This window comes from Heteronotia binoei, chromosome 11 (genome assembly GCF_032191835.1).
Source record: "Heteronotia binoei isolate CCM8104 ecotype False Entrance Well chromosome 11, APGP_CSIRO_Hbin_v1, whole genome shotgun sequence".
NCBI classification, from domain to species: Eukaryota; Metazoa; Chordata; class Lepidosauria; order Squamata; family Gekkonidae; genus Heteronotia; species Heteronotia binoei.
The window spans coordinates 78446002-78473581 of NC_083233.1; the positions used below are offsets into that span (position 1 = coordinate 78446002).

Below are 27580 nucleotides of genomic sequence, written 5' to 3' on the forward strand. Positions count from 1 at the left end.
ACTGAAGGAGGATGAGGTCAACTGCTGAGATGCAGAACAACTTTTATCATGTTGCAGAAGGTAACTGAAGAAGAGCTGTGTCAAATGGAACTAGTTTAGTTTAGTTTAGTTTAGTTTAGTTTAGTTTAGTTTAGTTTAGTTTAGTTTAGAACTGACAAGGTTGCATTCAAAGCTAACTGATGAATTCTGCAGAGAAATCTCCCATCACATCTGGAACGTCCCTTTGCCGTGATCCTTCCAAGAGAGGTACAACTGAAAGTCAGTACGACAAGATAAAATTCTGCATCTATGTAATACTTTCCAGGGCTCACATTCTCTTGTAATCCTTACAGCAGCCCTGTATGGTAGGTCAATATTGCAGACAGGACCTAGTGAGGCTTGCTGTAGGTCACCAGGAGAGTTGGTGGTGGCAGAAGGGCCGATTTGAACTTGGATCACTACTCCTCTCAGCTGTTTTGCTGTAGCAGGATGGTCCAAGAGATCTTTCAGCAAAGCAACGGGGAAAGCCGTGCCACTTTTACGATATAATCCCCCGTTGCAGCAGGTATGGCCCAAGATTTGTCACCCATTTTGAGCAGTTGATTAACTGCAGAGATGGTGATTGAATCTATTCTGATATATGATACTGCAAGGTCCTGAGCCTTTTTGAACATGTGCTGTGGGTACCTTTGGAATTCTGACACAAAATGGTCGCTCCAGGAGGTGGAGCCAATCACAAAATGGCTGCTGCAGAAGGTGGTTCCACTCGCCAAGGAAGCCTAACAGCAGATGAGAAGAGAGACGTTTTTTACAAAATACGCTGAGGAAAAGCAATGAGGGAATCAAACCAGTGCTCTCATGGCAGCTGCTTCTGAAACATTTTTTTTAACCAACCAATCAGATCTCCAGTGGCCAGTCAAAAGTGCCCCACCCATTTTCTAAAAACACTCAGTATCTGGAAAGGTGTCATGGACACCATTGCACCCACGGGTATCATGTTGCGGTCCCCTGCAATACTGTTTCAATTCTGGATGTTAGTGTGGATGGGTTCAAGTTTGCTGTGGTGGTTAAGTGCGCGGACTCTTATCTGGGAGAACCCGGCTTGATTCCCCACTCCTCCACATATACCTGCTGGAGTGACCTTGGGTCAGCCACAAGTTCTCTCAAGGCTGTTCTCCTCCAAAGCTGTTCGGAAAAAAGCTCCCTCAGCCCCACCTACCTCACAGGGTGTCTGTTCTGGAGAGGGGAAGGGAAAGGAGATTGTTAGCTGCTCTGAGACTCCTCTGGGTAGCAAAGGGTGGGGTATAAATCCAATATCCTCCTCCTCCTCCTTCAGTAAGTTGTCTGCCAGAGACTGAGCATGCAGTAGAGGTACATATGGACATTGGCACTTTGGGGTTTGTGTGTGTGTGTGCATGAACACACAGTGGGAAGAAACATGTACACATCCAGCCCAAAAATGGACATGGCAAGTGTCACACAAGACGATTTAGGCATGTGTAGCACTCAGCTTACTGCACTGAAGTCCGTGGTGGGATTTTATCACATCTGTCGCTTCCCAGAGCTAGTGCTTCCTCATTTTGATCATCAAACAGTTGGTTCTGGAACATTTAGAAAGAATGGATGTGATTACTAAGAGCCAGCATGGTTTTCTCAAAAACAAATCATGTCAGACTAACCTGATCTCTTTTTTTGAGAAAGTGACCACCTTGCTGGATCAGGGGAATGTTCTAGACATTGTTTATCTTGATTTCAGTAAGGCTTTTGATAAGGTTCCACATACTATCCTTAATTATACCGTCCACTCTGTCTTCAGATGTTGTTATAGTCCATAGAAAGCTGGAACCTTGATGAATTTATGTCAAATCAATGACTCAGGAGATTCTTTGTAGACGATAGAATGCAAACTCTCATCGGAGAGCCTTCAAAGCCGAAAAAAAACCCTCCTGGGATCTCTCGTCAGCCAAAGTAAGTCCCCTCGAATTACTATGCACGTCTTAGACAGATTCCTTTGCTGGAAAATGTAAGCAGCAGGCATTAAGGTGCCTTTTATGCCCAAAACAAAGATCTCGGTCTGCTCCTCTTAAGAGAAACAGGTCAGCTCATCACGCTCCAACCCCGGAAGTCTCAGGTTCCACATACTATCCTTGTTGACAAGTTGGTAAAATGTGGTTTGGATCCTGTTACCGTTAGGTGGATCTGTAACGGGTTGACAGATTGCACCCAAAGAGTGCTTGTGAATGGTTCCTCATCCTCTTGGAGAGGAGTGACAAGTGGAGTGCCTCAGGGACCTGTTTTGTTCAACATCTGTATCAATGATTTGGATGAAGGAATAGAGGGAATGCTTATTAAATTTGCAAATGATACAAAATTGGGAGGAGTTGCAAACACAGAAGAAGACAGAAACAGGATACAGGATGACCTTGACAGACTGGGAAATTGGGCTAAAATCAATAAAATGAATTTTAACAGGGATAAATGTAAAGTTCTACATTTAGGTAAGAAAAATCCAATGCATGGTTATAGGATGGGGGAGACTTGTCTTAGCAGTAGTATGTGCGAAAAGGATCTAGGGGTCTTAGTGGATAATACTGAACATGAGTCAACAGTGTGATGCGGTAGCTAAAAAGGCAAATGCAATTTTGGGCTGTATCAACAGAGGTATAGAGTCCAGATCACGTGATGTGATGGTGTCACTTTACTCTGCTCTGGTAAGACCTCACCTGGAGTATTGTGTTCAGTTTTGGGCACCACATTTTAAGAAGGATATAGACAAGCTGGACCAGGTCCAGAGGAGGGCGACGAAGATGGTGAGGGGTCTGGAGACCGAGTCCTGTGAGGAAAGGTTGAAGGAGCTGGTGATGTTTAGCCTGGAGAGGAGGCAGCTGAGAGGTGATATGATCATCATCTTCAAATACTTGAAGGGCTGTCCTATAGAGGATGGTGTGGAATTGTTTTCTGTGGCCCTGGAAGGTAGGACCAGAACCAATGGGTTGAAATTAAATCAAAAGAGTTTCCGGCTCAACATTAGGAAGAACTTCCTGACCGTTAAAGTGATTCCTTAGTGGAACAGGCTTCCTCGGGAGGTGGTGGGCTCTCCTTCCTTGGAGGTTTGTAAACAGAGGCTAGATGGCCATCAGACAACGATGAAGATCCTGTGAATTTAGGGGGAGGTGTTTGTGAGTTTCCTGCATTCTGCAGGGGGTTGGACTAGATGACTCTGGGGGTCCCTTCCAGCTCAGGTGGTGGGCTCTCCTTCCTTGGAGGTTTTCCAACAGAGGCTAGATGGCCATCTGACAGCAATGAGGATCCTGTGAATTTAGGGGGAGGTGTTTGTGAGTTTCCTGCATTCTGCAAGGGGTTGGACTAGATGACTCTGGGGGACTCCTTCCAATTCAGGAGGTGGCGGGCTCTCCTTCCTTGGAGGTTTTCCAACAGAGGCTAGATGGCCATCTGACAGCAATGAGGATCCTGTGAATTTAGGGGGAGGCGTTTGTGAGTTTCCTGCCTTGTGCAGGGGGTTGGACTAGATGACCCTAGAGGTCCCTTCCAACTCTTCTATATTCTAACAGGCTTCCTCCTCAGGAGGTGGTGGGCTCTCCTGCCTTGGAGGTTTTTCAACAGAGGCTGGATGGCCCTCTGACAGCAATGAAGATCCTGTGAATTTAGGGGGAGGTGTTTGTGAGTTCCCTGCCTTGTGCAGGGGGTTGGACTAGATGACCCTAGAGGTCCCTTCCAACTCTATGCTTCTATGATTTGTTCACAGTGCTGTCAGGCTGGCAAAATGCTCAGGGAGGGAAAAGTTCTTAAACTGAATACGACCGGCTTTTAGTCAACAGATCTGCAGTGCGATGTAGCCCTTTATCTCTCCAGAAGGAAGGAAGTGACTCAAAACGGAAACACTCGCCTTCAAGTACCAAGAGGAAATGTTCCTTCACTTGAAGGAGAGAGTTTTGCAGGCCTGAGGTTAGCAAACCGCATGGATGGTATGGTGATTAACATGGCTAAAAAAGTGATGCAGCGGAGTCACCGAGACCCAGCTCTCTGTGTGGGAGAAGAAGTACTCCTTAAGATTAATTCAGGGGTTGCTGGCTGGACCTTGGTTTTCCAAAAGGTCCTAGGTGCAAATCCTGCCGCAACGCCTACTTTCTTTGTTATTGGAAATGGGAAGCGTCACGTAGCCCAGAGAGATGAGTCTATTGTTAGGGAGGGCTTGGCAAATGCTCAGAGATGAGGGTGAACATTCCAAACGCTCAGGCATGCATTTCTTGGTTTGGAACATCTTTACTCTGCCTCTCAGCATCCAGCCCTCCTAAGTGGCAAAACAACAACAATAAAAGAATTTAAACAAACTGGCTGGGAGGAAATATGGACTTCCTCCAGCATAACATCTAGACTTGTCTTTAGAGTCCGTTTGCAAACAATTAAAACGATGATGCCTTGGTCTCTCCCACGTACTACTGTGAATAATATTAATAAAGATTATGCATCTTTCAGTAGAAATAAATGTGGAAGTTGTGCTAACTTCCTCCATTGCTGCCAGAATTGCATTAAAATTCAACCTTTGTGGCATAAGGTAATTCAACAGATATATAACAGGATAGACCACAGGTCCTTTACCTACCTGAAAACCTACTTTTAAAATAGAGGTATAGGCACTAAGTTAAATAAGCAGAAAGCTGAGTTAATATCGGTTTTAATATCTACTGCTAGAATAACCTTGGCAGGTAAATGGGCTGACCACACCCCACCTACAACAGACCAACGGCACAACAGAATTTGGGAACATTGCCATATACTCTCTTAAATTCACCAGCTGATTAATATGAAAATAAAGTTGTAGCAATACGGTATCCACTTTTGAAAGAAGTGGCTGAACATTATATTGTTCCAAAGAATCCATATTATAAAAGCTTGATCTATTTATAGATGTAAGACTATGATCAAAATTGTTATGTAAAAGTACCAGAATTCTTTTTCTTTTGTGTTTACATATATCCACAGATGAAAAACAGGTAAAGATACCATCTAATGTGAAAGAAAGCCGAAGGCCTTCTACCTGGCGCCTCCATGTCATGATATGATCCCCATTTTCAAGTCCTTGAAGGGCTGTCATATAGAGAATGGTGTGGAATTGTTTTCTGTGGCCCCGGAAGGTAGGGCCAGAACCAATGGGTTGAAATTAAATCAAAAGAGTTTCCGGCTCAACATTAGGTTTCAAGTTTCAAGTTTATTTAAGTTTATATCCTGCCCTTCCCACCGAGGTGGCTCAGGGCGGCTCACAACACATAAAAAACTAACACAATTGAGTTTAAAACATCTTACAGTTAAAACAATAAAATAATAAAACAGATAATAAAACATATAGCGGCGGTCTGTCAAAACTACACTCAGCTTCCAGTGCCAGTTAATTATAAGCCAGCCGGAAGAGGGCTGTCTTACAGGCCCTGCGGAACTGAGCAAGGTCCCACAGGGCCCTCACCTCTTCCAGCAGTTGGTTCCACCAGAAAGGAGCCATTACAGAGAAGTCCCTGGTGGATTGCAGGCAGGCCTCCTTTGACCCGGGGATAACAAGCAGATTTTGGGATGCCGATCTCAGTACTCTCTGGGGAACACGTGGGGAGAGACGGTCCCTAAGGTAGGCAGGTCCTAGGCCATATAGGGCTTTAAAGGTAATAACCAGCACCTTGTACCGAACTCGGTATGTTATTGGCAGACAGTGCAGAGTCCGGAGCCCTGGCTGAATGTGCTCCCAGCTTGGGAGCCCCAATAACAACTGGGCCGCGGCATTCTGCACTAACTGCAACTTCCGGGTTCGGCAAAGGGCAGCCCCATGTAGAGGGCATTACAGTAGTCCAACCTCGAGGTGATTGTTGCATGGATCACCATTGCTAGGTCGTCATGCTCCAGGAAGAGCCAACTGCCTCGCCCGCCTAAGGTGAAAAATGTGGACTTAGCAGTGGCTGCTATCTGAGCCTCCATCATTAAGGAAGGCTCCAATAGTACCCCCAAACTCTTGACCTGACAGCAGCGCACCGTCAAAAACTGGCAGGGGGATTTCCCCTCCCGGACCACGACGACCCAAGCAAAGGACCTCTGTCTTCGCTGGATTTAGCCTCTGCCTGCTCAGCCTGAGCCACCCAGCCACGGCTTGTAACGCCCGGTCCAAATTTTCTGGGATGCAGGCCAGCTGGCCGGCCGTCCATAAGCAGATAGAGCTGGGTGCAGTCAGCGTACTGGTGTTAGAGCGATTCCTCAGTGGAACAGGCTTCCTCCTCGGGAGGTGGTGGGCTCTCCTTCCTTGGAGTTTTCTAAACAGAGGCTAGATGGCCCTCTGACAGCAATGAGGATCCTGTGAATTTAGGGGGAGGTGTTTGTGAGTTTCCTGCATTGTGCAGGGGGTTGGACTAGATGACCCTGGAGGTCCCTTCCAACTCAGGAGGTGGTGGGCTCTCCTTCCTTGGAGGTTTTTAAACTGTGCCTAGATGGCCATCTGACAGCAATGAGGATCCTGTGAATTTAGGGGGAGGTGCTTGTGAGTTTCCTGCATTGTGCAGGGGGTTGGACTAGATGACCCTGGAGGTCCCTTCCAACTCAGGAGGTGGTGGGCTCTCCTTCCTTGGAGGTTTCTAAACAGAGGCTAGATGGCCATCTGACAGCAATGAGGATCCTGTGAATTGAGGGGGGGGGGTGTTGGTGAGTTTCCTGCATTGTGCAGGGGGTTGGACTAGATGACCCTGGAGGTCCCTTCCAACTCTAGGATTCTATGAATCTAACCCAGAGGGAGCCAGGAGCCCATGAGGAGAGAGAGAGCTGTCTTGCTGGTAGCAACCTCTTTCTCTTTGGCAGGGAAAGGGTTGTGTGTGATGAGCTTTCCTGACACCCAGGTTAAAGCTGGAGGAGACAATCCGCCAGTAGCCAGGCTGTTGAGGGGAGTTGTTGGGAGGGAACGTGGCTCAGCGGCAGAGTATCTGCTCGGCATGCAGAAGGTCCCAGGTTCAATCCCCACCATCACCAGTTAAGAACCAGGCAGTAGGTGACGGGAAAGACCTCTGCCTAAGTCCCTGGAGAGCTACAGCCAGAGTAGACGAGACTGACCTAGAGGGACCAAAGGTCTGATTCAGTGTGAGGGAGATTCATGTGTTCCAGTGTTAAACCAGCACTTGGGATTGAACCTGGAATCCAACCGGAAGATCAGTGAAGGCCAACAAGCAACTCATCGGAGATCCTGCATCAAGAGTGAGCGAATTCAGATTGTGGGAGACCTCTAGCCTCCATGGAAGAGACTTTGCTTTGCATGCAGAGGGTCCCAGGTTCTTTCACAGATGAGTCCCATTCAAAGGAAACGGGTGGAGAAAAGCCTGGTCTCTACCTGAGATCAGCTTCTATCAGTCAAGCCAGTTTGGTGTAGTGGTTGTGCGCAGACTCATCTCTGGGAGAACCGGGTTTGATTCCCCCCCCACTCCTCCACTTGCTCCTGCTGGAATGGCCTTGGGTCAGTCATAGCTCTTGCAGAGTTGTCCTTGAAAGGGCAGCTTCCGAGAGAGCTCTCTCAGCCACAGTTCTCTCAGAGCTGTTCTGCCCCTGAGCAGTTTCTGTCAGAGCTCTTTCAGCCCTTACCTACCTCACAGGCAATGTTCCCTCTAAGCCGCAGAGTCTTGTGGGCAAAAATTCTACTTTGTGAGCAACTAGCATGAAAGTTGTGAGCTACTGCATAAATTAGTGTGCTCTGGGGCCACCCTTCCTGAGCTAAGACAAAAAGGTGTGAGCTGGAGGCTAAAAATCTGTGAACCGGCTCACACTAACTCAGCTTAGAGAGAACACTGCTCACAGGGTGTCTGTTGTGGGGAAGGGAACGATTGTAAGCCACTCTGAGACTCCAATCTCTTCCTCTTCTACCCCCCCCCCCCATCATATTTCCCCCTTCGCATTGTACAGGGGTTTGGACTCGATGACCCTGGAGGTCCCTTCCAGTTTTATTATTCTACCCTCTTCGGCTGTTCAACAACTCAGCCGCAAGCGCTTGGGTAACCACAAAGAGAAGGAGGGATCAAATGAGGCACCAAAAATGTACTTGCAAGCAGCATTGGTCTGGGAGGCCTCTCTATCCAACACCAGAAGTGTCCACCAGAGATCACAATGCTGGAGTTCAAGCAAAAGAGGACACAACTGCCCGGCACGGGATTGTTACTGTCCTCTTTGTATCCCAGGCTGGGCCTTTCACTCTTCGGTGTTGCTGAAATTTGCAACGGCCTCCTCCAACACACCCTCCGGGTCTGCCAGTTCGATCTGGAATAAAAACACACAAGAGAAACCTGTTAAACTGAGTGGCGGGTAGGAGTTCGGGAGCCTCTCAGCCCTGCCTGACTTCTATTTGATACCGATCGATGTCATTACCTTCACTTGCAAACAGGGATCTCCCCCCCACCCACCCCAGTCCAGTTTCTCATAGAATACTAAAGTCTGGAGACCAAATCCTATGAGGAAAGGCTGAAGGAGCTCGACGTACTACTGGATTCTTTTAGCTGGTGATGCCGGGGATTGAACCTGGGGCCTTCCGCTTGCCACGCTGATGCTCTGCCACTGAGCCACGGCCCCTCCTACTAACTCTCTGTTGCTCTTTCTCCCCCACAAGGAAACTAGACCTCCTGAATATGCCGCAGCGGGGGCGAGAGCAGCTCTGAAACCCCTTATCGCAAGATAACAAACTGGAGGAAATAAGATCTGAACGCCAATGGTGTAAACAAGTCCATGTAAGGCAAACATTTTGAAGTGTATTCCTCCAGCGATTCTTGATTGTTCCTCCGCAATTTAAGTTCGGAACTCTCTCTCTTTTTGTTCCTTAGCAACCAATTCCAGTTTATTTAGTATTTATACCCTGGGCTTGATTGCAAACTTATCAAAAATATGCAAACATCAAGGCATCGAACCCTCTAAAGAAGGGAAAGCAAGCGAGGATGTCAGTCGAGGCTGAAATCAGCCAGCGTTCCCAGCTCGGGCAACTGCGTACAAGGAAGCAAAGAGATATGCAAACCTTGGGATTGGGGGCACACCCAGTGACAGCAACAGTGTCACAATTGCAACACAGAGCACGTTTGTCTCAGCATAGATATGGGACAGAGCCTCTGGATTTCTTTCATTAACCATATTTTCACTGGTGCAAGGAATTCCCTGTCTCATAGAAAGAAGGAGGAGGAGGAGGAGGAGGAGGAGAAGAAATGATGAATGATGATGATATTGGATCTATACCCTGCCCTTCACTCTGAATCTCAGAAGCTCAGAGTGGCTCACAATCTCCTTTACCTTCCCCCCCACACACAAAAAACACCCTTTAAGTTGGGTGGGGCTGAGAGAGCTCTGACAGAAACTGCCCTTCTAAGGACAGCTCTGCGAGAGCTATGACTGACCCAAGGCCATTTCAGCAGCTGCAAGTGGAGGAGTGGGAAATCAAACCCGGTTCTCCCAGATAAGAGTCTGCGCACTTAACCACTACACCAAACTGGCTCCTTGCAGTTGGGGGAAAGTGCCACCATCCATGGAACAGTGCTAAAGGATCTTACCACGTGATCACTGGCTGGAGAGCAAACTTGATCTAACGGACAGGCAATTCAGATGCAGCCCTGATGGGGAATCTGAATCCTCAGAGGAGAAGCAAACAGGCAGCCAGAAGCAGGGCTCTTTTGGTGGTCACACCTCAGCTATGGAACGTCCTCCTTGCATCCGTTTGCCTGGCTCTTCGTTTTTGCATTTGAGAGAAGAGGCTTGGATATCCCCAGGCGTTTGAATAACCCAGGCTAGCTCAATCGTGTCAGATCTCGGGAACTAAGCAAGGTCAGCCCTGGTGTGTACCTGGATGAGGGACCACCAAGGAAGTCCAGGGCTGCTATGCAGAGACAGGCAATGGCAAACCACCTCTGAACACCTCTTGTCTTGAAAAGCCCTTTAGGGTCACCATAAGTAGCAGTCAATTACTGCCTTGTTCCCCTCTCTGGCCTGTTAACTCTTGTTGTTAGCTGTTGGCAGGGCTATTTTTTTGAGCAGGAACGCACAGGAACACAGTTCTGGCTGGCTTGGTGTCAAGGGGCGTGGCCTAATATGCAAATGAGTTCCTGGTGGGCTTTTCCTATGAAACAATGGTGGTGACAGGGGGTGTGGCCTAATATGCAAATTGTGGGTGGGCTTTTCCTACCAAAAAAAAAGCCCTGCCTATTGGCATTGCTGACATCTGTTCAGAGCCAACACAGGGCAGTGTTCTGAGCATCGGACTAGGCTCTGGGAGACCCAGGTTCGAATCCCCAGTCTGCCTTTGGAAGTTTGCGAGGTGACCTTGGACAGTCACACTGTTTCTTAGCCTAACCTCCCTCACAGGGTTGTTGTGACAATTAAACGGAGGAGAAGAAAATGACGTAAGCTGCTTTGGGGGCACATTGAGGAGAAAGATGGGGTATAAATAAAACATATAATGAAAATAAATCTGCATCTCGCCAATCACTTTCCTTTATCTCCTATTTTGTTATTTTGGAGAGTTGTGTGGGAGCCTGGAGTTCAAGGACAGAGCGTAAATGCTTTAAACCACGGATCCCCAACATGGCACCCATGGGCACAACGGTGCCTGCAGACATATAAGAACATAAGAGACGCCATGTTGGATCAGGCCAGTGGCCCATCCAGTCCAACACTCTGTGTCACATAAGAACAGAAGAGAAGCCATGTTGGATCAGGCCAGTGGCCCATCCAGTCCAACACTCTGTGTCACATAAGAACAGAAGAGAAGCCATGTTGGATCAGGCCAGTGGCCCATCCAGTCCAACACTCTGTGTCACATAAGAACATAAGAGACGCCATGTTGGATCAGGCCAGTGACCCATCCAGTCCAACACTCTGTGTCACATAAGAACATAAGAGACGCCATGTTGGATCAGGCCAGTGGCCCATCCAGTCCAACACTCTGTGTCACATAAGAACAGAAGAGAAGCCATGTTGGATCAGGCCAGTGGCCCATCCAGTCCAACACTCTGTGTCACACAAGAACATAAGAGACGCCATGTTGGATCAGGCCAGTGGCCCATCCAGTCCAACACTCTGTGTCACATAAGAACATAAGAGACGCCATGTTGGATCACGCCAGTGGCCCATCCAGTCCAACACTCTGTGTCACATAAGAACAGAAGAGAAGCCATGTTGGATCAGGCCAGTGGCCCATCCAGTCCAACACTCTGTGTCACATAAGAACATAAGAGACGCCATGTTGGATCAGGCCAGTGGCCCATCCAGTCCAACACTCTGTGTCACACAGTAGCCAAAAAACCCAGGTGCCATCAGGAGGTCCATCAGTGGGGCCAGGACACTAGAAGTCCTCACATTGTTGTCCCCCACAAGCAACAAGAAGACAGAGTATCACTGCCCCAGACATAAGAGAAACCATTTTGGATCAGGCAAATGGCCCACCCAGTCCAACACTCTGTGTCACATAAGAACATAAGGGAAGCCATGTTGGATCAGGCCAATGGCACATCCAGTCCAACACTCTGTGTCACATAAGAACATAAGAGAAGCCATGTTGGATCAGGCCAATGGCCCATCCAGTCCAATGGGCCCATCCAGTCCAATGGCCACTCTGTGTCACACAGTGGCCAAAAAAACCAAGTGCCATCAGGTGGTCCATCAGTGCAGCTAGGACACTAGAAGTCCTCACACTGTTGCCCCTCCAAAGCACCCAGAATACAGAGCATCACTGCCCCAGACATAAGAACATAAGAGAAGCCATGTTGGATCAGGCCAATGGCCCATCCAGTCCAACACTCTACGTCACACACTGGCCAAAAAACCCAGGTGCCATCAGGTGGTCCATCAGTGGGGCCAGGACACTAGGAGCCCTCCCATTCTGCCCCCCAAGCACCCAGAATACAGAGCATCACTGCCCCAGAAAGAGTTCCAACAATATGCTGTGGCTAATAGCCATTGATGGACCTCTGCTGTTAACCTCTGCACTGATGGACACTTTTCCCACCAGACATTCTGACAGGCCTAGAGAGATCTGATTGGCTGTACAGACTAAAATGACGTTGTTTCGGTAGCAGTTCTCACCACAGTGTTGGTTTTTTATTCTGTCTCAACTGTGATGCTTTTCTTGGCAAGAGGAGGAGGAGGAGGCAATTGGATTTATGCCCCACCCTTCACTTAAGAATCTCAGAGTGGCTTACAATCTCTTTTCCCTTCCTCTCCCAACAACAGACACTCTGCGAGGTACGTAGGGTTGAGTGAACTCTCAGAGAACGGCTCTGAGAGGACTGTGACTGACCCAAAATCACCCAGCTGGCTGCACGTGGAGAAGGAATGGGGAATCAAACCCAGTTCTCCCAGATTAGAGTCCACCGCTCTTAACCACCACCTGGGGATGCCAAGTGCAATTCAAGAAATATCTGGGGACTTTGGGGGTGGAGCCAGCAGACATTGGGGGTGGAGCCAGGAGCAAGAGCGTGACAAGCATAATTGAACTCCAAGGGGAGTTCTGGCCATCACTTTTAAAAGGACCGCACACCTTTTTAAATGTCTTCCTTCCATAGGAAATAATGAAGGATAGGGGCACCTTCTTTTGGGGCTCATAGAATTGGGCCCCCTGGTTCAATCTTTTTGAAACTTGGAGGGTATTTTGGGGAGAGGCATTGGATGCTATACTGAAAATTTGGTGTCCCTACCTCAAAAAATAGCCCCCCCCCCAGAGCCCCAGATACTCGTGGATTAACTCTCCATTATTTCCTATGGGAATATGTCTCCATAGGGAATAATGAAGTGCCAAGCAGACATTTCCCTCCCCCCCACAATTTCTGATGACCCTGAAGTGGAGGGAGGGCTTTCAAACCGGGGATCCCCTTCCCCCACTTGGCGATTGGCAACCCTAACACACACTTACTTGCTCTGAAACGAAAGCAAAACAAATGGAGGGACTCTGCTTTGATGAAGTCTGCTGCTGACCCTTCCCAATGAAGTACTTCCTGCTCTTATTTAAAGGCACAGGCACAAATTTTAAAACAGAACCTATTCGCAGGTTTCTAAACCTGCCAGAGATCTACAGGTAGGTGGTGGCTGCGGGGGGTGGGGCTTCCCTCACGGCCATCTGGCTGGGGGCGGGTGGAAGCCTGTAAAACCGGGGGATCCCTCGCTGGGACCTGGGGATTGGGAAGCCTACCACAACCACACCAACCTGGTGTAAGCAAATGCCAAGTCACTGATGAAGGCACAGGTGCAGGGATCCATTAAAAAGCTGGCCACCTTAGCAGCAGCGCATCTCCGCTCAGGTATGCTCAGATTGCAGCAAATGTAATGTGTGACCCACTGAATCCCCCCAAATTGACAAGATTCGGATCTGTAGTTCCCCGCCCCCCTCAATTGAAGGGGCAAGGGCCCCAGTCATTACCTTTGGGATTGGGTACTGCGTTGGAGTGGGAGTTTCATCACGGCCAAAGTCGATCATGGTTCCGCACTTGGGCATGTCGTCCACCCAGAACCCTTCGAAGAGCTGCCCAGAATCCAAATAGAAGAACTTTCCCGGCCCGTTTTTCTTCCCATTCTTCCAGGAGCCTTCGTACCGGTTTTCATTTTCTGCCAAGGGATATGGTCAGAACAGCTGATATCTATTTATTAAATTAGATTTTTAGGCCACCCTCCCCTGAAAGACAGGGCTCAGGGTGGCGCACAACACAATAAAATTCCAACACAATGTATAAATCACAGAATTAAATCCTAAAATATACTGAAGTTGCTGTTTTGCTGCAAAGGAACTTCAAGAACAGAGTGGAGAGGGAAATTGCTGAATTACAAATTATTATGAAACATGGAACAAACACCAGGACTGAACAGGGATATTGGGGTTTTTTAGCTCATTACATATACTAAACCTACTTTCACCAAGTATAGCAATATGTCCGCAGTATTCCAATGTACTTCTTTTTTAGAATAGTGTCTCAGATTAGGGTTGGGAAATACCTAGAAATGTTGGAGGCGGAGCCTGAAGAAGGCAGAGTTTGGGGAAGGGAAGGACTTCCGGGGGATAGAATGCCATGGAGCTCACCTTCCAAAGCGGCCATTTTCTCCAGGTGAACTGATCTCGGTCACCTGGAGATCAGTTGTCATTGCAGGAGACTTCCAGCCACTGACCACCCGGAGGGTGGTGACCCTAAATCCAGCCTACTTCTGAATAAGCACCGGGGCTTATTTTTGAGCAGGAATGCACAGGAACACAGTTGGTGTCAGGGGGTGTGGCTGGCTTGGTGTCAGGGGGGTGAGGCCTAATATGCAAATGAGTTCCTGCTGAGCTTATTCTACAGAAAGCCCTGTGCGAAACAATGGTGAGGCCAGGGGGTGTGGCTAATATGCAGATGAGTTCCTGCAAAACCCCTGAGAAGTGCACTGAAGATGGAGATGGAAGCAGGGCTAGGAAAAAGCCAGATACAGATACTGCAAAGCTACACATGCTCTGCGTGTGTTGTGTTTAAATTCCGGACGGTCAACAATTTTATAACACCTTTGCCACTTTCGCGCTGGCTATGTATTGCTTTCCATTTTGCTTTGTATTAAAAAATATATATAAAATTTTATTTCATTGACATGAAATGTCCCTGTCTAGAAAAATCATGACTCAGAAGTGACGTGTGGCTTTTGTTTTCCTTTCCCAGTTATTGAGAAGAGGCTTGTTAACAATTTCCAAGAAGCCAGGTTGATTGCTGTACATTTGTGGGTCTGAACATCATAACTCCACTGGCTAAAAAACAAAGTTTGAGCCCAGGGGCACCTTTTAAGATCAACAAAGTTTTATTCTGGGTATAAGCTTTCATGTACACGTACACTTTGAATGATGAAATTAAACTTTGTGGGTCTTTAATTTAATTCTTCAAAGTGTGCATATATAAGAACATAAGAGAAGCTATGTTGGAATCAGGCCAATGGCCCATCCAGTCCAACACTCTGTGTCACATAAGAGAAGCCATGTTGGATCAGGCCAATGGCCCATCCAGTCCAACACTCTGTGTCATATAAGAACATCAGAGAAGCCATGTTGGATCAGGCCAGTGGCCCATCCAGTCCAACACTCTGTGTCACATAAGAACATAAGAGAAGCCATGTTGGATCAGCCCCATGGCCCCTCCAGTCCAACACTCTGTGTCACTTAAGAACATAAGAGAAGCCATGTTGGATCAGGCCAATGGCCCATCCAGTCCAACACTCTGTGTCACACAGTGGCCAAGAAACCCTGGTGTCATTAGGAGGTCCACTAGTGAGCCCAGGACACTAGAAGCCCTCCCACTGTTGCGCCTCCAAGCACCCAGAATACAGAGAATCACTTCCCCAGACAGAGAGTTCCATCTCTACCCTGTGGCTAACAGCCACTGATGGACCTCTGCTCCTTATGAAAGCTTATACCCTGAATAAAACTTGGTTGGTCTTAAAGGTGCTACCAGACTCAAACTTAGTTCTGTTGCTTCAGACCCACATGCCCGCCCACCTGAATCTATCCACTGGCTAAAGTTACCCTAAAAGGAAATCCACCAATCGGGAACTGCCTGGGAAAACAGATGGAGGTGGGGTCAGGGTATTTGGCCATCACCAGGAAGTAGAATTGGCAGGTCCCTCCTGGCCACCAGTGAGGGATGGAGGCAGAGTTGCCAGATCCGAACAGAGAAACTCCTGGAGATGTGGAGATGGAGCCTGGGGAGATCAGGGACATGTGGGGTACACTGCCATAAAGTCCACCCTCCAAAGCATCCATTTTTTCCCAGGGGAACTGATCTTTGGAGGAGGAGGAGGAAGAAGAGGAAGAACATCATCATCAACAACAGGGATGGAATTCTAGCAGGAGCTCCTTTGCATTTTAGGCCACACACCCCTGATATAGCCAATCCTGCAAGAGCTTACAAAAAAGAGCCTTGTAAGCTCTTGGAGGACTGGCTACATCAGGGGGTGTGGCCCAATATGCAAAGGAGCTCCTGCTAGAATTCCACCGATGATGATGATGATGATGATGATGATGATGATGATGATGATGATGATGATGATGATGATGATATTGGATTTATATCCCGCCCTCCACTCTGAAGTTCAGAGTGGCTCACAATCTCCATTACTTTCCTCCCCCACAAGTGAGCTAGGTGGAGCTGAGAGAGCTCTCACAGCAGCTGCCATTCTAGCAGGTGCGAGTGGAGGAGTGGGGAATCAAACCCAGTTCTCCCAGATAAGAGAGCTGTGGCTGACCCAAGGCCATTCCAGCAGCTGCAAGTGGAGGAGTGGGGAATCAAACCCGGTTCTCCCAGATAAGAGAGCTCTGGCTGAACCAAGGCCATTCCAGCAGCTGCAAGTGGAGGAGTGGGGAATCAAACCCGGTTCTCCCAGATAGGAGAGCAATGGCTGACCCAAGGCCATTCCAGCAGGTGCAAGTGGAGGAGTGGGAAATCAAACCCGGTTCTCCCAGATAAGAGAGCTAATGGCTGACTCAAGGCCATTCCAGCAGCTGCAAGTGGAGGAGTGGGGAATCAAACCCTGTTCTCCCAGATAAGAGAGCTCTGGCTGACCCAAGCCATTCCAGCAGGTGCAAGTGGAGGAGTGGGGAATCAAACCCGGTTCTCCCAGATAAGGGAGCTTTGGCTGACCCAAGGCCATTCCAGCAGGTGCAAGTGGAGGAGTGGGGAATCAAACCTGGTTCTCCCAGATAAGAGAGCTATGGCTGATCCAAGGCCATTCCAGCAGCTGCAAATGGAGGAGTGGGGAATCAAACCCGGTTCTCCCAGATAAGAGAGCTATGGCTGACCCAAGGCCATCTCAGCAGTTGCAAGTGGAGGAGTGGGGAATCAAACCCGGTTCTCCCAGATAAGAGAGCTCTGGCTGACCCAAGGCCATCTCAGCAGTTGCAAGTGGAGGAGTGGGGAATGAAACCTGGTTCTCCCAGATAAGAGAGCTATGGCTGACCCAAGGCCATTCCAGCAGCTGTATGTGGAGGAGTGGGGAATCAAACCCGGTTCTCCCAGATAAGAGAGCTCTGGCTGACCCAAGGCCATCTCAGCAGTTGCAAGTGGAGGAGTGGGGAATGAAACCTGGTTCTCCCAGATAAGAGAGCTATGGCTGACCCAAGGCCATTCCAGCAGCTGTATGTGGAGGAGTGGGGAATCAAACCCGGTTCTCCCAGATAAGAGAGCTCTGGCTGACCCAGGGCCGTTCCAGCAGCTGCAAGTGGAGGAGTGGGGAATCAAACCCGGTTCTCCCAGATAAGAGAGCTCTGGCTGACCCAAGGCCATCTCAGCAGCTGCAAGTGGAGGAGTGGGGAATGAAACCCGGTTCTCCCAGATAAGAGAGCTATGGCTGATCCAAGGCCATTCCAGCAGGTGCAAGTGGAGGAGTGGGGAATCAAACCCGGTTCTCCCAGATAAGAGAGCTCTGGCTGACCCAGGGCCGTTCCAGCAGCTGCAAGTGGAGGAGTGGGGAATCAAACCCGGTTCTCCCAGATAAGAGAGCTCTGGCTGACCCAAGGCCATCTCAGCAGCTGCAAGTGGAGGAGTGGGGAATGAAACCCGGTTCTCCCAGATAAGAGAGCTATGGCTGATCCAAGGCCATTCCAGCAGGTGCAAGTGGAGGAGTTGGGAATCAAACCCGGTTCTCCCAGATAGGAGAGCCATGACTGATCCAAGGCCATTCCAGCAGGTGCAAGTGGAGGAGTGGGGAATCAAACCCGGTTCTTCCAGATAAGAGAGCTCTGGCTGACCCAAGGCCATTCCAGCAGGTGCAAGTGGAGGAGTGGGGAATCAAACCCGGTTCTCCCAGATAAGAGAGCTCTGGCTGACCTAAGGCCATTCCAGCAGGTGCAAGTGGAGGAGTGGGGAATCAAACCCGGTTCTCCCAGATAAGAGAGCTATGGCTGACCCAAGGCCATTCCAGCAGCTGCAAGTGGAGGAGTGGGGAATCAAACCCGGTTCTCCCAGATAAGAGTCCGCGCACTTGACCACTACACCAAACTGGCTTCCCTCATCCAGGGGATCCCCAGGCCCCACTTGGAGGCTGGCATCCTTAATAGGAAGAAACACCCACCACCTCCTAGACCAAGCTACAGAACAGGGTTTTGGCAGGCACCACCTGTCCTGGCTTTCACAGTCTGCAGCAGATGGTGGGTAAACCAGCTGGGGCTGTCCTCCCTTTTCCTTTCCCAAGGAATGAAGATGCTGCATGTCACTTCTGCAGCTTCTTCTGAACTTTTCCGCAGCCGAAGGGACGAAGCTAGCGCTCCCACCCTTTTGAGTCCCTGGTTTAGAGTTACCCTTCCTGGGCAGACAGCCAGCAGGAGCTATGTGACCTTGGACAGCTCACCCTGCCCCCCTCATGCACACACCAGAAAATTACTTTCACTCCTGTCCTTCCCCGCCCTTTAAAAACGTGCACTTGGGAGCACATTGCCAGCAACGGAGCTGATTATAGTAAACGCGTCCGCCTGCGCAGGTCATTTCTTCTCTGCCACTTGTTTAAAGGGCGAGTTCCATGGTGCAGAGTGGTAAAGCTGCAGTACTGCAGTCCTAAGCTCTGCTCACGACCTGAGTTCAATCCCCGGTGGAAGCTGGGTTTTCAAGTAGCCGGTTCGAGGTTGACTCAGCCTTCCATCCTTCCGAAGTTGGTAAAATGAGTCCCCAGCTTGCTGGGGGGGGAAGCGTAGATGACTGGGGAAGGCAACGGCAAACCACCCTGTACAAAGTCTGCCGTGAAAACGTTGTGAAAGCAACGTCACTCCAGTTGGAAACGACTGGTGCTTACACAGGGAACCGTTCCTTTCCTTCTTCATCAGGATGGGACTGTCCTTGGAAGAGAGATACAGGCTGGTTCGAGGGACTGTCACCTCAAGCAAAGTACAACCCTCCCTGGCTCAAGCTGCCAGCCAGGCGCAAAGCTGCCTCGAACCTGGCTCAGGCTGGCAGCTGCAAGGGTTCCAGAGCCGATGCTAGTCACGGAGCGCCCTCTTCAGCAGTGTTCCCTCTAAGCTGAGTTAGTGTGAGCTAGCTCACAGTTTTTCAGCTTCTGGCTCGTGCATGTTTGTCTTAGCTGAGGAAAAATAGCCCTAAAGCAAACTTCTTGATGCAGCAGCACACAACTTGAATGCCGGTAGCCCAGGAAGTAAAATGTCTGTCCGCAGGACTGCACAGCTTAGAAGGAGTATTGCTCCTCAGTGTATTGAGGGGGGGGGGGGCATCTCCAGACTGGGAAATTCCTGGAGATTTAGGGGTGGAACCAGAGAAGGTTTAGCGAAGGGAGAGACCTCAGCAGGGATTATTTCGACCCTCCAAAGCTGCCAGTTTCTCCCAGGGGACTGATGTCTGTAATCTGGAGACCAGCTGCTATTCCAGGGTCTGATCTCTAAGCCCCACCGGAAGGCGGGCAACCCTAATTGGCAATTTGGTGAGGAGGGAAGAATCGGCGACGTGAACAGCTTACTGTGCACCAGTAGGGTTGCCAAGTCCAATTCGAGAAATATCTGGGGACTTTGGGGGTGGAGCCAAAATCAAAGCTGTGACAAGCATCATTGAACTCCAAAGGGAGTTCTGGCCATCACATTTAAAGGGACGGCACACCTTTTCAATGCCTTCCTTCAACAGGAAATAATGGATAGGGGCACCTTCTTTGGGGGCTCATAGAATTGGACCCCCTGGTCCAGTCTTTTTGAAACTTGGGGGGTATTTTGGGGAGAGGCACTAGATGCTATACTGTAAATTTGGTGCCTCTACCCCAAAAAAACAGCCTCCCCAGAGCCCCAGATACCCGCGGATCAATTCTCCTGATTTTCTATGGGAATAAATCTCCATAGGGAATAACAGAGTTCCCAGAAGACATTTCCCTCCCCTCCCCCCGCTTTCTGACAACCCTGAAGCAGGGGGAGGGTCTCCAAACCGGAGGATCCCCTGCCCCCACCTGGGGATTGGCAACCCTCCGCACCAGACAGGAGCAGTCTATCTGAGCCACGAGGGCTCAGAATTTCAGCATCTGCGTCTTTCAGGGTTCAAAGCCCCTCTGAACTTTGCCCAGTTCTGGTCCCGAATAGATGAGAGCAGAGAAGCGGGGTTAGGAATGGATCCAGCTTTGAGTCCAGGGATTCGTGGCTCGAGTGCTGCTCTCCGAGGCCCAGAGAACACGGCCCGCTGCAAGTTCTCTCACAAGCTTTGCCCAAGTGGCCCCAACTGGAACTTACTCATGCGGAATAGTCCTTGGCCCCCTGGGTTGTCTTCCGACCACTGGCCTTCGTAGATGGACCCGTCCTGGTAGTACATCCTCCCCCAGCCATCTCTCTTCCCCGCATGCCATTCGCCTTCGTAATACCCTTTCTCCGAATAAAACTTAATTCCGTAGCCCTGAAATGATACAGGGGAAGGGGAGAGATGCATTTTGATTTAACGTGTTTGTTTACTGCATTTTTTTCCCTATGCTGCTTTTTTATTCCAGGAGGAGAGAGCGAGCTCTATGTTGTTGTCGTCTAACATTTTATCCTCACAACAATCCATTGACGCGGGGGAGCCCCTGCCGCAGTGTGACCCTAGGATCCGGGAGACGCAGGTTCGAATCCCCGCTTTTTTCTACAAAAAAGCCCTGTGTGAAACAGTGGTGATGTCGGGGGGGGGGTGGCCTAATATGCTAATAAGTTCCTGCTAGGCTTTTTCTACAAGAAAAGCCCTGGCTCTATCAGACCCAGCCCAGCAGCCCCTTGCTTTTCTGCTATCCCGGTAAATGTCGAAAGGAGGACGTTTCCATCCACAACGGAAACAGAAAGTGCCTTACCCACATCTTGTCATTTTTCCACCAGCCTGCATACACCCTCTTATATTCTTTCGTGACGGGGTCAGGGAGACTGTACGTCCCGTAGCCGTCCCTCTTCCCAAATTTCCAGTCCCCGCTCTAGATGGCCCCCGTGCGTTTCCACGTTTGGGTGCCTTTGCCTGGAAGCGGATCAGAACGCAGGGACCGAAATTAGAATTGCGTCATTTGGGGAAATGCGGCAAGCTTTAAAATGAAATCCCATATCCTTATTCCTGATAAGTTAGCTACCAGTACTGCTGTGCAAGGCAACTCGAAAATAGGTGACTGGTTTATTGAAAAGTGGTTTGTCTTTCTGGAGTACGTTAGCAACTAAGACTCTAACTTTGGCAAAAATCCCACTTAAATACATGAATATCACGATCTATTCATTATATGCTGAAATGTATTGTAGTATCTTTTTTTAGAGGCTTGATGGTGTATTAGCCTTTTGTTTTTCATTGCATTTATTTTCACTATTGTATATATATATTGTATATATATATTTCACTTTGTATATATACCCATATGTAGCTATATATTATTTTAGATTTACTTGTCTGTTTGTATTTGCTGTTTTTATAAAAGTTCCAATCAAATTTAAATTATTAGGGTTTGTAGAATCTTTCGGGCTCAAGTGCCGTGTTCTACTGGAAAAAGTTTTTCTTCCAGACGTTTCGTTCTAAGCTGCGGAGAACATCCTCAGTGGCGTTGCAGCCGGAGCAGGCGCTCAGACTCAATGCACAGCAGCCAAGAAGGTCAGAGCACCTGCTCCGGCTGCAACGCCACTGAGGATGTTCTCCGCAGCTGAGAACGAAATGTCTGGAAGGAAAACTTTCTCCAGTAGAACACGGCACTTGAGCCCGAAAGATTCTACAAACCCTAATGCTCTTGAGCTGTCTGTTTATAAAATGTTTTTATTGCGTTTTATTGTTTTATCATATGTTGCACTACGCCCTGAGCCCTACTGGGATTGGGCGGAATAGAAATATACTGAAATTAAAAAAAAAAATCTGGGTGGGTTAGGAGGAAATCACAAGTTCCCCAATTCGTTTCTTTCCAAACCCTGACCAGGAAATCTGACTGCCCCACCTAGTAAGAAAGGCTGGCTGCAGGCCCAGGAGGCATATGAACATATGAAGCTGCCTTCTACTGAATCAGACCCTCCTCAGTCCATCAAAGTCAGTCTTGTCTACTCAGACCGGCAGCCGCTCTCCAGGGTCTCAAGCTGAGGTTTCTCACGCCTACTTGCCTGGACCCTTTTTAGTTGGAGATGCCGGGGATTGAACCTGGGACCTTCTGCTTACCCAGCAGATGCTCTACCACTGAGCCACCGTCCCTGAAAATTTATGTACTGTGGCTCCATGAAGCAGCTTTAAAGAGAGACCAGGCTGAAGAAGGATTGAGACCGTGGAAAAGTCCTAGGAGGATGGTCCCACATTCTCTCTTCTGGATGAACATATGAGAACATATGAAGCTGCCTTATACAGAATCAGACCCTCCTCAGTCCATCAAAGTCAGTCTTGTCTACTCAGACCGGCAGCGGCTCTCCAGGGTCTCAAGCTGAGGTTTCTCATGCCTACTTGCCTGGACCCTTTTTAGTTGGAGATGCCGGGGATTGAACCTGCTTACCCAGCAGATGCTCTACCACTGAGCCACCGTCCCTCCCCAAAAGGCAGAAAGGGAGAACGGCTAGTACTGTGGGAAGGAGCAAAGAACATGGGAGTGAGGTCAAGGGTTTTGCAGAGCAAGTGGAGTTAGGTTTGCCAGCTCTGGGTTGGAAAATTCCAGAAGATCTGAGGGGTGGAGACAATGAAGGGCAGGGCTTGGAGAAGGGAGCAATCAGCAGGGGAGTAGGGTTGCACTGTCACATGAGGTGGTGACGGCTGCCAGCATAGACAGCTTCAAGTGGGGACTGGATCAATGTCTGGAGCAGAGGTCCATCAGGGGCTCTTAGCCACAGCGTATTGTTGGAACGTCTCATGAACTGCCTAAATTCACAGGATCTTCATCGCTGTCGGAGGGCCATCTAGGCTCTGCTTAAAAACTTAGAATCTTAGAGTTGGAAGGGACCTCCAGGGTCATCTAGTCCAACCCCCTGCACAAGGCAGGAAACTCACCAACACCTCCCCCCTAAATTCACAGGATCCTCATTGCTGTCAGATGGCCATCTAGCCTCTGTTAAAAAAAACCTCCACGGAAAGAGAGCCCACCACCTCCTGAGTTGGAAGGGACCCCCCCAGAGTCATCTAGTCCAACCCCCTGCAGAATGCAGAAAACTCACAAACACCTCCCCCTAAATTCACAGGATCCTCATTGCTGTCAGATGGCCATCTAGCCTCTGTTGGAAAACCTCCAAGGAAGGAGAGCCAGCCACCTCCTGAGTTGGAAGGGACCCCCAGAGTCATCTAGTCCAACCCCCTGCAGAATGCAGAAAACTCACAAACACCTCCCCCTAAATTCACAGGATCCTCATTGCTGTCAGATGGCCATCTAGCCTCTGTTGGAAAACCTCCAAGGAAGGAGAGCCAGCCACCTCCTGAGTTGGAAGGGACCCCCAGAGTCATCTAGTCCAACCCCCTGCAGAATGCAGAAAACTCACCAACACCTCCCCCTAAATTCACAGGATCCTCATTGCTGTCAGATGGCCATCTAGCCTCTGTTTAAGAACCTCCAAGGAAGGAGAGCCCACCACCTCCCAAGGAAGCCTGTTCCATTGAGGAACTGCTCTGTGAGGAAGTTCTTCCTACTGTTGAGCCGGAAACTCTTTTGATGTAATTTCAACCCGCTGGTTCTGGTCCCACCTTCTGGGGCCACAGAGAGCAACTCTGCAACATGATGGAGGAGAGAGAGCCACCATTAGCCAAACGATTCCACGGGATCTAGCCTATCAGCTTTGTGTAGGCTTCTAGGTATTATTTTGTTTCGTAACGTTTTATGTGAGGAAAGTTCGGTGTAACTCAAAATAATCGCTTCCAGTATGTTAAGGGTCAGCTGCTCCAGGGAGCTTCTCATTCTCGCTCTGCGTTGTTCTTACCGTGTTTCAGGTTGTCCAGCCATTCCCCGGTGTAGCGATCCCCATTCACAGCATAAACGGTATGTCTCAGTCCACATTTCTGGGCTTTCCTGTCCCACTCGTACCAAAGAGGTTCGACTGTTCTGGGATACTTGACAATAGGCATGCTGGTTTGGTCTGGGGGGAAAGGAAAGAGAGGCAGGTCAGGCCGGGGGTGTCCAAAAGGAATGCAGCGATTGGCTTCTTACAGTATCTGTAGGCCTACCTACCTACATCATTTATACCCAGGGCTTTTTTTAATAGAAAAAGCCCAGCAGAGACTCATTTGCATATTAGGCCACATCCTCTGACATCACCATTGTTTCACACAGGGCTTTTTTTTTGTAGAAACAGCCCAGCAGGAAATGATGCGCATATTAGGCCACACCTCCAAATGCCAGCATTGTTTCACATAGGGATTTTTAATAGAAGAAGAATTGCAGATTTATACCCCGCCCTTCTCTCTGAATCAGGGACTCATAGCGGCTTCCAATCTCCTATATCTTCTCCCCCTGCAACAGACACCCTGTGAGGTGGGTGGGGCTGAGAGAGCTCTCACAGAAGCTGCCTTTTCAAGGACAACTCCTGCGAGAACTATGGCTGACCCAAGGCCATTCCAGGAGGTGCAAGTGGAGGAGTGGGGAATCAAACCCGGTTCGCCCAGATAAGAGAGCTCTGGCTGACCCAAGGCCATTCCAGCAGCTGCAAGTGGAGGAATGGGGGATCAAACCCGGTTCTCCCAGATAAGAGAGCTCTGGCTGACCCAAGGCCATTCCAGGAGGTGCAAGTGGAGGAGTGGGAATCAAACCCAGTTCCCCCAGATAAGAGAGCTCTGGCTGACCCAAGGCCATTCCAGGAGGTGCAAGTGGAGGAGTGGGGAATCAAACCCAGTTCTCTCAGATAAGAGAGCTATGGCTGACCCAAGGCCATTCCAGCAGCTGCAAGCGGAGGAGTGGGGAATCAAACCCTTTTCTCCCAGATAAGAGAGCTATAGCTGACCCAAGGCCATTCCAGCAGCTGCAAGTGGAGGAGTTGGGAATCAAACCCGGTTCTCCCAGATAAGAGAGCTTTGGCTGACCGAAGGCCATTCCAGCAGGTGCAAGTGGAGTTGGGAATCAAACCCGGTTCTCCCAGATAAGAGAGCTCTGGCTGACCCAAGGCCATTCCAGGAGGTGCAAGTGGAGGAGTGGGGAATCAAACCCAGTTCCCCCAGATAAGAGAGCTATGGCTGACCCAAGGCCATTCCAGCAGCTGCAAGCGGAGGAGTGGGGAATCAAACCCTTTTCTCCCAGATAAGAGAGCTATAGCTGACTCAAGGCCATTCCAGCAGCTGCAAGTGGAGGAGTGGGGAATCAAACCCATAAGAGAGCTATAGCTGACCCAAGGCCATTCCAGCAGCTGCAAGTGGAGGAGTGGGGAATCAAACCCGGTTCGCCCAGATAAGAGTCCGCTCACTTAACCACTACACCAAACTGTCTCAGAAGGAGGAGGGGATTGGATTTATACCCCGCTGTTCACTCAGAGTCTCAGAGGGGCTTACAATCTCCTTTCCCTTCCTCTCCCACCACAGGCACCCTGTGAGGGAGATGGGCAGAGAGACCTCAGAGAGAATTACTCTTGAGAGAGCAGCTCTTTCAAGAACAGTAACTGAGCTAGCGTCACTCAGCAGGTACACGTGGAGAAGAGGGGAATCAAACACGGTTCTCCCAAATTAGAATCCACTGCTCTTAACCACTACACCAAACTGGTGTATGTTGTTGAAAGTGTTGGACTAGGGTTGTGGAGACCCAGGCTGCAATCCCCACTCCATAGTAAAGTTAGCTGAACAACATTGGGCCGCTTTCTCTCTCCCCATCACCTATTACCCGCTCCTTTTATACAGAGTTGCCAGGGATCAAACCTGGAAAGTTCTGCATGCCAAACAGATGCTCAGCTACTGAGCCACGGCCTCTTCCAGTCCAGTCCACCTCACAGGGTTGCTGTGAGAATAAAACGGAGGACAGAAGAACCACCCAGGACTTCTTGGATGAAGGGCAGGAGAAAATGTGACAGTGTGATGAGGGCTAGAGGTCACAACTGTTTCTGGATGAGCGATGTGAGGTGTTCATTCTAAAAGATCTGTTTGAAGGCTCAAGTTGTGGACCACGTACTCCCACTCGATCTCCTGCCCTTCTTTCTACTTCTTTCTTGAAATAATTCATATCCCACATTCTCAGCTAATGTCTGGTTTTCAAGGTGGCAAGAAAAGGGGAGGGGAGATTACAGACCTGAAAGAGAGATAAAACACCTACAAGCAGCAAATTATAACTTAAAAGCTGTTCAAAACCCATCAGAAATTTGAAAACAAAGCCTAAAAGTGTAAGATGCCATAAAGGTGTATATAAATTGTGTGCTGATGGTAAAAAAAAAAGGGTAAAGGTAGTCCCCTGCACAAGCACCAGTCGTTTCTGACTCTGGGGTGAAGTCATATCATGACATTTTCATGGCAGACTTTTTTTAACAGGGTGGTTTGCCATTGCCTTCCCCAGTCAGCTACACTTTCCCCTCAGCAAGCTGGGTCCTTTTTTTACTGACCTCAGCAGGATGGAAGGCTGAGTCAGCCTTGAGTCGGCTACCTGAACCCAGCTTCCGCCAGGATCGAACTCAGATCACGAGCAGAGAGCTTGGACTGCAGTACTGCAACTTTACCACTCTGCACCATGGGGTACTATACTAATAATTAGGAATCCTGAACACATGAAGCTACTCTATACTTTGGGCCCATCAAAGTCAGTCTCAGACTGGCAGCGGCTCTCCAGGGTCTCAGGTTGAGGTCTTCCCCATCCTCTCCTGTCTGGTCCTTTTAACTGGAGATGCCAGGGATTGAACCTGGGACCTTCTGCATGCCAAGCAGATGCTCTGCCACTGAGTGACAGCACCTCTTCAAACCATTCTGGAGCAGATTACCCTAAATGGTCCCTCTTCTTCTGCCCTTGGGGATGAAAAGCTTCATGGAAGCTGTTCTTGGGGGGCAATTCTGCCGTGAGGTCTGCTTCCCTGCCGCTTCCGCAAGCCTTTCAACCCTCGTGAGGCTTCCTAGAACGTCCTTCAGCCCAGAAAGAGCCGGGCCACCCTGTCTGGTCCTCATGAGGTCACAGAGACGCGGCGAGTCAGCCTGAAGAGGCTTTGATTGTGAGGCTTTAGTCACCCTGGAGATGTGGGCTTCACTCACTGTCTCCTTGCCTTGGCCTCTGTGGGCTGGGCATCTCTCATCCTGGGGACCATTCATCTCTCTGGCAAGCCCTTTTGGATGTCTCCTTGCCTTGGCCTCTGTGGGCTGGGCATCTCTCATCCTGGGGACCATTCATCTCTCTGGCAAGCCCTTTTGGATGTCTCCTTGCCTTGGCCTCTGTGGGCTGGGCATCTCTCATCCTGGGGACCATTCATCTCTATGGCAAGCCCTTTTGGATGAGAAGGGACAGGACTCTTGGGACGGGATGCTCCAGGGAGAGGGGTTCTCCGGCAGCACACAGAAGCCGTTTCTGTCCTGAAGGATGCACCTGGCAGCCATCAAAACTGTGAGAAGCTGCAGACACCCAGGGGAAGAAGGGGACCAGTGACTCCAGAAAGTCCCGCTGTCATGGGGCTTTTGCCCTAAGAGCCAATTTGGTGTAGTGGTTAAGTGTTTATCTGGAAGAACCAGGTTTGATTTCCCACTTCTCCACTTGCAGCTGCGGGGATGGCCTTGGGTCAGCC

The 27580-nt window shown here is 49.4% G+C and overlaps 1 protein-coding gene across 1 annotated transcript; it reads right to left on the bottom strand.

Annotated features, from left to right (window-relative positions):
* Window positions 1-8074: 8074 nt before the first annotated feature.
* On the bottom strand, window positions 8075-26856 carry MORN3 (MORN repeat containing 3). Its single transcript, XM_060249606.1, has 6 exons — window positions 26792-26856; window positions 23828-23983; window positions 20776-20933; window positions 20192-20351; window positions 13397-13581; window positions 8075-8268 (listed from the first exon to the last, which is right to left on the bottom strand). The coding sequence occupies exons 3-6, from the start codon at window positions 20779-20781 to the stop codon at window positions 8200-8202; spliced, it is 420 nt and encodes a 139-aa protein (XP_060105589.1). The 5' UTR covers window positions 20782-20933; window positions 23828-23983; window positions 26792-26856; the 3' UTR covers window positions 8075-8199.
* Between the last annotated feature and the right edge of the window lie 724 nt (window positions 26857-27580).